This window comes from Antrostomus carolinensis, unplaced genomic scaffold (assembly GCF_000700745.2).
Source record: "Antrostomus carolinensis isolate BGI_N321 unplaced genomic scaffold, ASM70074v2 scaffold10539, whole genome shotgun sequence".
In the NCBI taxonomy this organism is placed as follows: Eukaryota; Metazoa; Chordata; class Aves; order Caprimulgiformes; family Caprimulgidae; genus Antrostomus; species Antrostomus carolinensis.
In genome coordinates, this window is record NW_010340647.1 from 18013 (window position 1) to 30762 (window position 12750).

General features: G+C 36.2%; 1 protein-coding gene across 1 annotated transcript; it reads right to left on the bottom strand.

The window, feature by feature from the left end:
* Positions 1-413: 413 nt before the first annotated feature.
* On the bottom strand, positions 414-9911 carry LOC104531367 (matrix metalloproteinase-16). The gene is made up of 2 exons (XM_010176223.2): positions 9800-9911; positions 414-4558 (listed from the first exon to the last, which is right to left on the bottom strand). Exons 1-2 carry the CDS (start codon positions 9891-9893, stop codon positions 4224-4226), a joined length of 429 nt encoding a protein of 142 aa, XP_010174525.2. The 5' UTR covers positions 9894-9911; the 3' UTR covers positions 414-4223.
* Positions 9912-12750: the final 2839 nt, after the last annotated feature.

A 12750-nucleotide genomic window follows, 5' to 3' on the forward strand; every position in this document is an offset into this window, starting at 1 on the left:
ACTTATTTATTTAATTATCCCCTCCCTTTGCCCCACTTTGAAAGAAGAAAAAAAACAAAAGTTCATAGGAAGATATAAAATATGTATTACATTTATTCAGGAGACTTGAAAGGGCTCCTTTGGAGCCATTTGAGTCTCTCCATCCCAGTCTATCCAGTAAATATACAGTTACATAGTTTTTAAAATGTATTTTTTGATAAAAGTTAATTTGTGTCTCCAGTCAATAACCTTTTCATAGGTTTATACATTAAAAGGCCAGAGGAAACACTGCCATTATCTACTCTGGCCTCCTGCATCATACAGACCATAGTACTCTGAAGATTCACACCCTATATAGTCAGCTTGATAGACTGCAACTGATAAACACAATGCATATTCAGTTTCGTATTGTTCCACAGTACAGATCATGACAATAGCAATATGGAAATGTTTATAATAAACTTCATGAAAAAGGTTTCGGCACATGACAGGAACCCAGGTTGCAAAACTGAAAATATTTTCAATTTGCTTTCGATTAATTCTCATAATTGTAGGCCCTGGTAGAAAAACAAGTATTCAAAAAATAATATTGTCTTAGAACTTTTACTTGTTTGAGTTCAAAATGAAATCGGGCAACATCATTAATTTACTCTGAAGTTCTATAATTTGAAACTAGTCAAGATGTATTTTGGAATTACAGTGAGTACAATTGCTCCTACATCTTTTACTTAAAGCAAACCTTCATGATTGTGTTACAACCTACTGAAGACAGGAGTATGTAATAGAAATTCTGACACAATCTAGCTCTGCATGACATAAACATGCCAATATAATATTATTTTTTTCTCCTTCTCTCTGTATATAATATATATGCACTTTTAAGTAAAAGAAAATAGATTAAACAATGAACTTATCATGTATTCATGTATCTATGATGTACCATACACCAAGCACTAGACTTATCACACTTACCTTCCTGCATAATTAAAGTTAAATTCTCCAAATACAAACATTTCTGTTACCTTATCAAAGAACAACAGTCAACATGCTCAGCATTTCATTACTGACAGGGAAATGGTTGCAGAAAAAGTTAAAGCTGCCATAAAAAATTAAAGCTGCCATGAAAGATATTTCAAATTGAAGTGAAATTTTCAAGTGAATAAAAAACCAGATGAGATGTTGTTTTGACTTAAAAACAATATAAAATAAGTTCTCCTATTGTAGAGGAAAACCAAATGCAGAATAAGTAGTGTTGTTAGTATTTTCCACCAACTATCCAAGGGACAAAATTGGAATAGCAACATGAATCATTTTGTTCTGTCTGTAGCAGAATGAAAGTTATAGTAGTTTGTTGACAAGAAAAATTTCTCCATGGATTAAAATATGCGTGTATGTGTATGTGTGTGTATGTGTGCATTTATAAGTATACAAACACACACACATTTTAAAATATGTGACAAATAGGCATAGAATTCCGAATTCACTGAATGAGCTGATGTGCAGTAAATATCCTGTTACTTAACTGTCAATTAATCTATATTTTCAGCAACAACTGAATTGGATTTACTAAATAATGCTATGGGCTGATACTGGTGCACTTCTAACCTACAGTATACAGTACCTCTACAAAACATCTCCAAAATGCCATCTGCATTGCATATTTGTTGTAAAACTATATCTTTTTCTAATCTTCATTTTTATTAGCCATACATATGTATATCTGTTTATGCTCTAAGAAATAAGTTTGCAATGCTTTATAGCATGCCACATATGTTCATAAAGTAAGTCCTCAAATCAATATAAAATCATGTAATTGAACAAAAAGGCATACCATTTTTCATGCTGTGCTCCATATAAATATAAATTCAAGGCAGTCAAGCTATCCATTACCAAAATAATAATAACCATAATATATATGTATATATACCTACACTCTCTAAAAAATGATCCAGTTATGTGGAGTAAGAAACCAGTAAGAAATTGGTTGAATGTAGTATAAAAGTCTCATTTTAAGTAAAAGCCAATACTGGCCATTTCAAGTATTTTAATACTTTCCCATAACCTTTTCATTAATAACTAGCTATTTGTAGAAATGATAATTTTATACTGAAAATTGTATTCAAGTTAAATAAAAATTAACTTCTATTGTTGTTCATTTTTAGAGTGTGCACGTATACATAGCAAAATACCCTTCTACAGATCTATCATAAATATTTTAGTTTATGTCAGTTCTTTTCTAAGAAAACACTTCAACTTTTTGTTTCAAATTTTGGATAATGTATATCAGGCCTTTTAAGAAATAAAGCTCATCTTAATTCATTCGCAACACCAGATTCCCTTCAGTTTGTGCCAGTTTTCGAGTTAAAGGTCAAAGATCAAAGACATAGAACAGTACACTTTAAGAAATTCAGACAGCGAAGCTGTTCACAGAAGACAACGTGTAACTTGGTAATGACAGTCAACAGGTCAATAATCAAGTTCAAGGCAAGCTGTTCATTGTTGCAAAAGCTACTCCCCTCAAATCCTGGCTTTCATAAAAAACCAGGTGTCTGACTTTTGGGGTGCATCATTCTGACCATTTTTAATAAGTTCACAGCCCAGTGACTGTAAAGCCTAACACTGCAAGAAGCAGCTCCTAAAATCAATAAAGAGGTCTGTCAGTTGCTGACTTTTCTCTAGGAAAAAAATATTGATACAAACCTGCTCTGCAGGTCACATGAAAATGACAATACTGCTGTTAGCACAAATTACACAGAATGACAAGATGCTTTGGTGGTCCCTTCACTCTGTCAGTGATAGCATATTTGTCTGAAGGCCAGAAATTTGACTAACCCTTTGAGAACTATGGTGAACATGCAAAGGGGTAACACACTGGAGGATATTCATGCAATATCAGAGTCTTCATTTTAGCTTTCTTTTGAAACTGTAACTCTCCCTCTGCAGTCATTTGCAGAAGCAGATTGAATTATCATGCAACACAGTTTAAAAGAGAAATTCAAGATGCTTAAGATAAAAGGCAAAACTATTGCCAGTTCAGAAAAAATTCTTGGTAAGTGGTAGGAGTTATTAAAATATGCTTGGTTCCTTTAACCAGAAAGTAGCTGGTAAATATATTTTGTTTCCTATGTATGTTACAAATGTTTTTCTATCAATAATCCAAATAATAAAAAACATTCACTTGCAGACACAGGAAATCTGTTTTGAAAAATTTATTTTCTTTTAAAACTTTTATTACCCAAACACAATCCTATAATTTAATGACAACCAAGATTAACATCTACCAGACTCTGAAAATGGATGCAATAGTTCTCAAAGGGTTACACCACCAACGTAATACCAGCATCAGGTTTCTTTATAGCATGACTGTTGCTTTAATTCATTGAAATCCACTTCAGAGACACGCTGCTTTTTACCATGCTTTGGAATGAGTGCTCCTGACAGACCAATGAAAGGCCCGCGGTAGTTGGCTTGGTACAGCTTGGGAAAGATTATGCAGGAAAACCAACCAAAAATCAAACAAAACAATAAAAAGCTTTTGTTTGAGTATAGTAATGAATATAAATGAGCTTAAAACATTAAGGACGTAGCCCAGAGCAGCTGTAAAAAACACAAAATTAATGTAGTATTAAGGCTGTTACTATATTGCAGATATTTTGGCCCCTTGTTTGTTGGAAAATCGCTGTCCGAACAGTCTGAAGTCCTGCGTGTCATCCAAGTCTCCCACCTGACTAAACTGGAAGTAGGAGTGTAGGACTTTATCCGTAGCAGACAGAAAGGAATCTTCTTTGGAGACAAAGCTGTTTTGGGTCTTCTCACTTTCCTGAAAGTGCCATTGTGGGTTGTTGTGTTTTTCTAAAAAAATTCACTTTCAGAAAAAAATTTTTCAAAAGAGAACAGGCCTTAAGGGAAAAATGTAGAAACATTGGAGATTACTTTTTCCTCTTCATTAGTTAATCCTGATAGTTTATCGGGCATTGAGTGCACAGAGGAAAGGCCTAGAATTGGATGACAGAGAAAGACAAAGGACTGAAGAAACAGCAGATACTGTGTATCATGGAAGCTTCCCAGCTGAGCGAATCGCCACTCATGCGCAGGACAGGCAACCCTCTGGGTTTTAAAGATCAGCTTTGTTTCAGACTGACAGATGCCCGCTCCTAGCTAGGAAACTGCATAACAGCTCTTGTGTTGAATCTCAAGTTACCACAAACTCCTGGGAGGGAAAGAAAAAAAATCAAAACCTGACTTCACACCCACTCTTGCATAGAGCGTTTGCAGTACAGTATGTGGCGGGGTGTCCCTTTCCTTTTGAACTGGAACACAGTGTAAACCAAGACAAGCAGGCACAAGGCCAGGATGCAAGGAATGACAATGGCTATGGCTTTCACAGTGCTGGCTGTGTTGTCCAGTTTGATGACAATGTCAACGTCATCTTGAGGGCTGTGTCGGTCTTTATCTCGATCTGTTGGTCCATCACAACCCATAAAATCCTTGAGGATGGATCTGGGATATCCAGGTTCCACCCTGAGCATCTGGTTATTGAATTTCCAGTATTCTTTTCCTTTGTAGAAATATGTGAAGCCTGAGGGAGAAAATTGCAATTATTCATGGTCATATCAGATCAAATCATATCATCAACATACCATGACCAAAACTACTGGTATCAAATTAGTTTTTAATGAAAAAAATAAAAAGATGTAAGGAATAGAATTCAGTTATAGGTCTTTCAAATCTTCTTTACAAATTTCATTTCTTACAGTCTCTAGAAAATCTAACACTGGAGTGGTTTTTTAACTGAATAAACTGGGATTTTATTTTCTTCCATTACTACAAAAAAAAATAAAGGAATTCCAGGGAACATGATATTTGACAGAACAGGGTGCAGCTGACTTTTCATTCTCAGAAAACCCAATCAGAATGGGAATCCTCAGGGCCAGGACTTTGCAGCATCACAATTTCTTCAAGATGAGAAGTCTGCTGAAAAAAATCACAATGCTGTGCTAGCCCGAAATGAGAACTGACCCTCTTTAACATCACATAGCCTACTGATGTATGTCAGAAGAAGGAAACTGGATGAAATAACAGCAGCTTTGCCAAGAGAAAACAGGTGTAATAAAATCTAACTTTTCTGCAAAGAGCTGGTAGCTGATAATAGAATCATAGAATGGTTTGGGTTGGAAGGGACCTTAAAGACCATCTAGTTCCAGCCCCCCTGCCATCAGCAGGGACACCCCCCACTAGACCAGGTTGCTCAAAGCCTCATCCAACCTGGCCTTGAACACTTCCGGGGGGGGCGCATCCACAACTTCCTTCGGCAACCTGTGCCAGTGTCTGATCACCCACAAAGTGGATAATTTTTTCATAATATCTAATCTAAACCTACCCTCTTTCAGTTTAAAGCCATTACCCCTTGTTCTATCACTACCTGCCCTTGTAAAAAGTCCGTCCCCAGACTTCTTGTAGGCCCCTTCAGGTACTGGAAGGCCACTATAAGATCTCCCCTAAGCCTTCTCTTCTCCAAGCTGAACAGCCCCAACTCTTTCAGCCTGTCCTCACAGGAGAGGTGCTCCAGCCCTCGGATCATCCTTGTGGCCCTCCTCTGGACTCGTTCTAACAGGTCCATGTCTTTCTTGTGTTGGAGGCTCCAGAACTGGACACAGTACTCCAGGTGGAGCCTTACGAGAGAAGAGTAGAGGGGGAGAATCACCTCCCTCGACCTGCTGGCCACACTCCTCTTGATGCAGCCCAGGATACGGCTAACCCTCTGGGCTGCAAGCGCCCATTGCCGGCTCACATTGAACTTCTCATCTGCCACCACTCTCCAGTCCTTCTCTTCAGAGCTGGTCTCAAGCCACTCATTGCCCAGCCTGTATTTATGTTTGTGATCACTCAGATGCAATCCAATGCTATTACTAAACACGCCTAAACGGAAAAAAAAAAAACCAACCTTGACTCTCTGCCAAAAATCTACATTACTTTATTATACAAGCTTAAAAATGGCATTGATCAGGCATGAAACAAACCTTCAGGGTGGATGAACTTCCTTCTACTGTTTATGAACTGAATGCAAACATCTGGATTTTTCCTTATCTTTACTTTATAGAACTCAGCTTATTTCCTACAGTATTAAAGGCCACTAAGAATACTAAAACAGATTGGGCACTACTTGTTATTTTACCAAGGCTTCCTGAAAAGATCGGTAACTGGCTATCAGGAGATAATATTAATTATCATCTATTCAAACAGCAGTTAGTTTCTTTCAAGTAAGAAAACCCCCAAACTTGCAAGTATATTTTCCAGCTCAAACTATGTAAAAAAATCTTAATAATCTACTGTCAGTTTTCAGAATATTTAGAATATTTGAATATTCTTCTATATTAGCTATTTATGTAATTTTAATGGCCTTCCTAGCCACTGAAAAGGTACTATTTTCCTTTCCTTAATCTGTTGCCATTTTATTATCTGAGAATGTGTTAGTCTATCTATAGAAGGGTGTGATACTGGTTAAAAAGAAAAGCAAAACACTGAGCTATATCAAAACATTATTTAGGAGGCATTCACTAAATGCCTTGTATTCTGACTGAAACAAAACAAATAGTATTAATTCTTAAAAAAAACAATTAGCTTTTAAAATTTAAGCATATATCAAGTTCCTTAAAGTAATCTGTAGTTTAAAATAAAAATATTATCAAATGCAAAATTTCAGTATTTTGAACCACAGGTTGCCCTACCTTTGCTTTTCATATAGCAACATGCGTGTAAGAAAAGTACTATACATACTGGCCCTGAATAAACATTTCAGATGTGGAAATTTTATATATTATCTCTATCAATACTCTAATACATATATAAAGACCACATACAGATACAATAACTCTAAATCTATATTCTTACATATATATAGAATACATATATGTATACATCAGTGGCACATATAAATCATATTACTGACATTAGTTAGTATTAATTGCTATTACTCATTGAAATATGAAATTAAAGCTGATAAAATCAAAGCAGCAGGGAAACACCACTCCCTATAGATCCAGTAAAAATTCTTCAGTCAGAGCATATTTTCCACTGGAAAACCCTGAAGGTAGTTTAAACTTTTCTGTCATTTTGCTGAGGCAGGAACCAGTCAGTAACAGCTGAAGGATGGAAGTTACCCCCAAAGAAGGGTAGTTATGAGACTGAGTAGTTTTACTGCTTCTCACAGCAGAACAAGTGACTTCACACAACTGCTGAAAGTTATTTAATCTAATCTGCTTGACTTGTTGAACCTGCTTTGGGAGTTGCTCCTTACAATTTTCCAGGTGCTAGTCACTGAGAGTAGTGAGGGCAATGCCTGATCTAAACAGCATGGAAGGACTTAGCAGTCACAACAATAGAGTCATATAGAAATGCAAATTAGGAGTGGTAGTAAGCAGAAGGGGAAAAAAGCTCAATGGGCTAATAAAGTAGACTATCTTTTATCTTCCCTAAAAATTGCCCCACTCCCCACTTTAGCAGAATTTATAGTTGGGAGGTGAGATTTTTCTGTACTGCACTCAAGGCAGAGAGAAAGATTTTTCCAATCTGGAGAACTTTGTGTGATCTCAGATTGCATGGAGCAACAGAAAGGAAATTTCTTCTTCACCTCCTCCCAAGAGCTTCTACCAGTGTTAGAAATCAAATCACATTATGTTAAGTAGCAGTGAGAGTTTCAAAGGTGTTACCTGCACCTTATCAAGCTTCTAGGACACTGAGTCAGGATGCTGACTACAGGATGAAATTGTTTTTTTCACATCTTTCCCAAGCCTCTAACTGCAAGATTACCCAAACTTTTTGTGGACAGTCAAGGAAACTTATTGCAGGTGTTCATTTGCATGGTTTACACAATAGAAAGACAAGGGAAAGTAAGAAGTATTATTTAAAATGAAATAGATTAACTGGAAGATATGCTTTCAGACGTTGCTTTAAAAACTATACAGTAAAACTTTCTTGTCAACTCTGCTTCTGCACAAAGAAAGGAAAACAGTTTCAGCCAAAATGTAATCAACTTCTTTCCAACTAAGCTGTGGTACTTCTTATTTGCATCTGCTTTTGTTTCTTTCTCTCCTCATACAAACAACAATGCAGTTGTGAACTGTTTCTCAAGACACGTCTATTTTCTTGATTTCAGGGAAAATGTCTTAGTGGTCTTCTCGGGAACTCTATGGTGTCATTTGCAATTCCTCTTTCTGCCCCAAGGCCCTTTTAGGCTTTCTGAGAAGCTAAAAAATGCCGCCTTTCCCTTCCCCTCCTCCACTATCTCTTGTGATGTTTTACTAACCTCCTCATTCAAAGAGTCCGACAGACTGACTATCAAAGCCACAAGGGTAAAAAAATAGAAGTGGCTTTGATGTAAACAAGAGTTTTTCCCACCTTAGGAATGAGTGCTCTGCCTCTGCAATACTTTCAAGCTCACTGGTCTGAATACTACAGTAACATAAGCTGCATTTGTAATGAGAGACACAAGTACCTGAGCTCAGTACAGAAAACTTATTATGGGGAATGCGACCAAGGTAAGAAAAAACCACAAACACATACATACATATATATGTGTATATATTAAGCTCATTTTGGATATAAATCTTAAAAAATATGCTTGAAAAGTAATGCAGGGAAGAAAGCAGGGGATATATCTATTATGTTTGTTTGTGCATACATAATGTTTGTGCCCATTTCCACATATATGTATTTACAAAGAGTTGTTGAGTGTGATTTATGCAAAAGATCATTGTGACTGACCTACATTCCAGTTATAAATAAAACAACAACAACAACAAAATCCAGTGTAGTCAAAAGGCCAGATTCCAGAGAGAGTTTCTGCTTTTGGATAAAACAGAGACAAAGCAAGTAAGCACTTAAACATATTTCTTAAAAAAAACCCAACAAACAAAACAACAAACATTTCCATGGGAAATTACTTAATCAAGTTACAGGACGAAATAGGAGACTGCTTTATACAAGGAGATAAATCTTTTTATCTGCTTATTAAAAGGAAATTAAAATAATATGGCAATATATACATGTGCTGTCTGTGAGGCAAACAGAATAAACTCAGAACTTACTAATAAATAAATCATAAATGCCGTACAACAATTCTCCAACAATGATAAGTGATGACAAATGCATATTTTTATTTTCATCAAAGGGACCTAAACTCTGTGGAATAGAGGGCTCTGTTAGCAACCTGGCAGCAGCCCCTGGGTAGCACTAAATTCTTGTAAGGTGGAGGAGATTTTGGCTGCTCTTATTCATTTGGACGTGTGGCTGTATGTAATGATGCATCTGGATACAGGTAGCACCACTTCAGACTAACATCCTTGCTGCATCATGGGTTTATGATATCTTTGATTTACATAGATTTCTAGGGATATTTATGCTTAAAGGTTTTGCTTCCCTTTTCTAGTTGTTCAGAATGGAAGTTATACCTTGTAAGCTGTTTAAATGGACAACATCTTAACAATTCAAATAAGACATACTGTGGTTAGAAAGCTTGTTTTGAGAGTTACTACAATTCATTAGAGAACAAAAATAATTAAGTGAATTAAGACACAAGAAAAAATAATAGAAATTAAGGATTATGATACTAAATTTGAAAGATTATTCTCCGTTGTGTTAAATGGTATACACAGTCATTTTCACACCATTGTGTTCTAGAGCAGTAAATATTTTGTTCATAAATCATAGAATCATAGAATCATATTTTTAACCTGAACAGTCAATCATTAATCACTCCTCTACTACTCTAACTTTCATAAAGGATGTTAGTACATAATTAAAAGAGGAACGTGTTGCATACCATTTTCTTTGTGGACAAAGGCTCCCTGAGGAGATTCTGGGATACCTTTCCAAATTGTGATTGGTTTGGGATAACCAGGGTCCATGGATCTCATTTCTTCACTGTACCTCCAGTACCTGGAATTTTTTTTAAAGGACAAAGAAAAATTTTTTTTAAAAAATAAAACAAAATAAAACAGCATTTATAAGAGAGCAGATGAGTAACTAGATATTTTTTTTCCCTTCTAATATTTGCTACATGCATTAGCCAAAAACGGGAATATTTGATCTCTTTTCTTTGAACGTACTACCAGATTATAAAGAAATTTATTTGTTGACTGGACAACTGTTTCATTTAAGCAGGAAGAAGATAAAAGAGTTTGCACTTTGACAACTAAATCAGCATGCAATTCTGATGCCTAGGACTTCCGCACAGTGACACAGGGAGATGCAACATATGTAAAAAAGATACATTGATGTTTTAGATAACATTTTAATTACAAAAATGACAGTAGATTCAGATTAAAATACTCCTAGCAATCTTAACTCCTTATATTTATTCATGACAGTAGTATTTACACGTTTTTATTTTATTTACACTTACAATTTTGATAATTTCTTTGACCTTGCAGCTGGCTAAATTGCTATGCATATTTTATTATAAGCTGGTTCTAAGAATTAACATACTGTATCTCTAGTATCTCTGTGTATCCTGATATAGTATTTGGGTCAGCCATTTCATATTTTGATTTGCTCTACTAAGTTAGAGCATATCAATTTAGAGTATAGTTTTCCTGGAGTTTTTTTTATTTTTAAAAAATCACTATTATTCATGTGAAAAATTACATAAAAATGCAGCCACTCACCATTTCAGGACATCAAGAACCTAAGGCTCTATCACTTTCATCGATAATCTGGTCACCGCTGAAAACCTGACCATTTTTCTAATGTGAATTCATTTGACTTCAGCTTTTAGAAATCCTTGTTATAATATTTCCTTATATATTAAAGAGTCCTTAAGTGGATGATATTTTGTCCCTGCAAAGGCACTTAGACACTCTAATCATTTCAGGTCTTCAACTTTTTTAAAACCAAAATAGTCTAAATTCCTCTATATTTCTCCCTGTGGGATATTTCTCTGGCTTTAAACATTCAATTAAATTAAAAGGTGGCAGATTTCAAGTGGGTTAAGAGTTGGCAAGTTACATTAAAAACCATTTGTATTTATTTTTTATTTCTTATGCATAAATCATTTTTTAGCCTGATTTCTTAATCTAGTCACATATGCATCAGTAACCAGCCAACAAAGCAATGCTCTTTATTTTGAAATGTAACATCTTTCAGAGTTTACGTGGAGAAAGAAACAACATGTATAAGTAGTAAACAAAGCTCTACCATCAGTACTATTGCAACCAGTTCTTGCTCATCTTTTGACTGTTTCCTCATCCTTAGTTTGCATTTTGTCTTTCATATTTGCCTATTCTCTCTTTCTCTCTGTTTCTTCTCACTCTTTTCTAAGCTTAATATTCTAATTTCTAACCTCCATTTTTATCTGCATTTCTTCTATATCAACTATCTCATCTTTCCCTTTTTTACTAACCTCTGTATTTTTCCACTGGGCTGCATGATGGAAATAGACAGTCATTACAGGGCTTTCAAAAACATACGTTGTCATTAAGAAACAAGCCTTTGAGGACACACCCAGTGCACACTCAAAAGTTCCAAAACTGTTGTATTTTTAGCATTGATGGGAAATCCTATGGGGGAAGGAATGATCAGGATACTATCACAGCAATCTGTGACAATAATGAGCATGTGTATAGATTAGGGAAAGTCTAGTCCTGATTCTCCTTGGCATGCCACATGTTCACAAGCAGACTAACCAGTGATGATTTGAGCTTTACAAACTATATAAATTGTGTTACTATACCTCAAAGACTAATAAAGTAACAAAGAGAAAATAAATGAAAGTGTACTTCGTGGATTTAAGAAAAAGGGGATTTGGAAAATATTTGATAAAACATATTCTTTCCTTTATCTAATCCTTTTCAGACTTGATAAGTGAGGCCATGTGAACCTCATGAGATTCAACACGGTCAAGTGCAAGGCTCTGCATCTGGGTTGGAGTAATCCCTGGTATCAATACAGGCTGGAAGATGAAGGCATTGAGATCAGTCCTGCGGAGAAGGACTTGGGCGTACTGGTGGATGAAAAGCTGGACATGAGCCAGCAATGCAGCCCAGAAGGCAAACAGTATTCTGGGATGTATCAAAATAAGCATGGCCAGCAGGTTGAGGGAGGTGATTCTGCCCCTCTGCTCCACTCTGGTGAGACCTACCTGGAGTACTGTCTCCAGTTCTGGAGTTCTCACCAAAGGAAAGACATGGACCCGCTGGGGCAGGTCCAGAGGAGGGCCACAAAAATGATCAGAGGGATGGAACACCTCCTATGAAAAAAGGCTGAGAGAGTTGGGGTTGTTCAGCCTGGAGAAGAAAAGGCCCCAGGGAGACCTTATTGTGGCCTTTCAATACTTAAAGTGGGCCTATAAGAAAGATGGGGACAAACATTTGAGCAGGGCTTGTTGCAACAGGACAAGGGGTAATGGTTTTAAACTAGAAGAGGGTAGAATTAGACTAGATATAACAAAGAAATTTTTTACAATGAGGGTAGTGAAACACTGGAACAGGTTGCCCAGAGAGGTGGTAGAAGCCCCATCCCTAGAAACATTCAAGGTCAGGTTGGACAGGGCTCTGAGCAACCTGATCTAGTTGAAGATGTCCCTGCTCACTGCAGGGGGGTTGGACTAGATGATCTTTAATGGTCCCTTCCAACTTAAACTATTCTATGATTGTATGATTTTATGATATTCTGAACTATTGCATGACTGTTGGAAAAAAAAAATGTTCATTTAAAATCTAAAGTACAAAAACCAATCACACAAGAAAGGGGTATAAACAAGGCCATGTGTCAAGA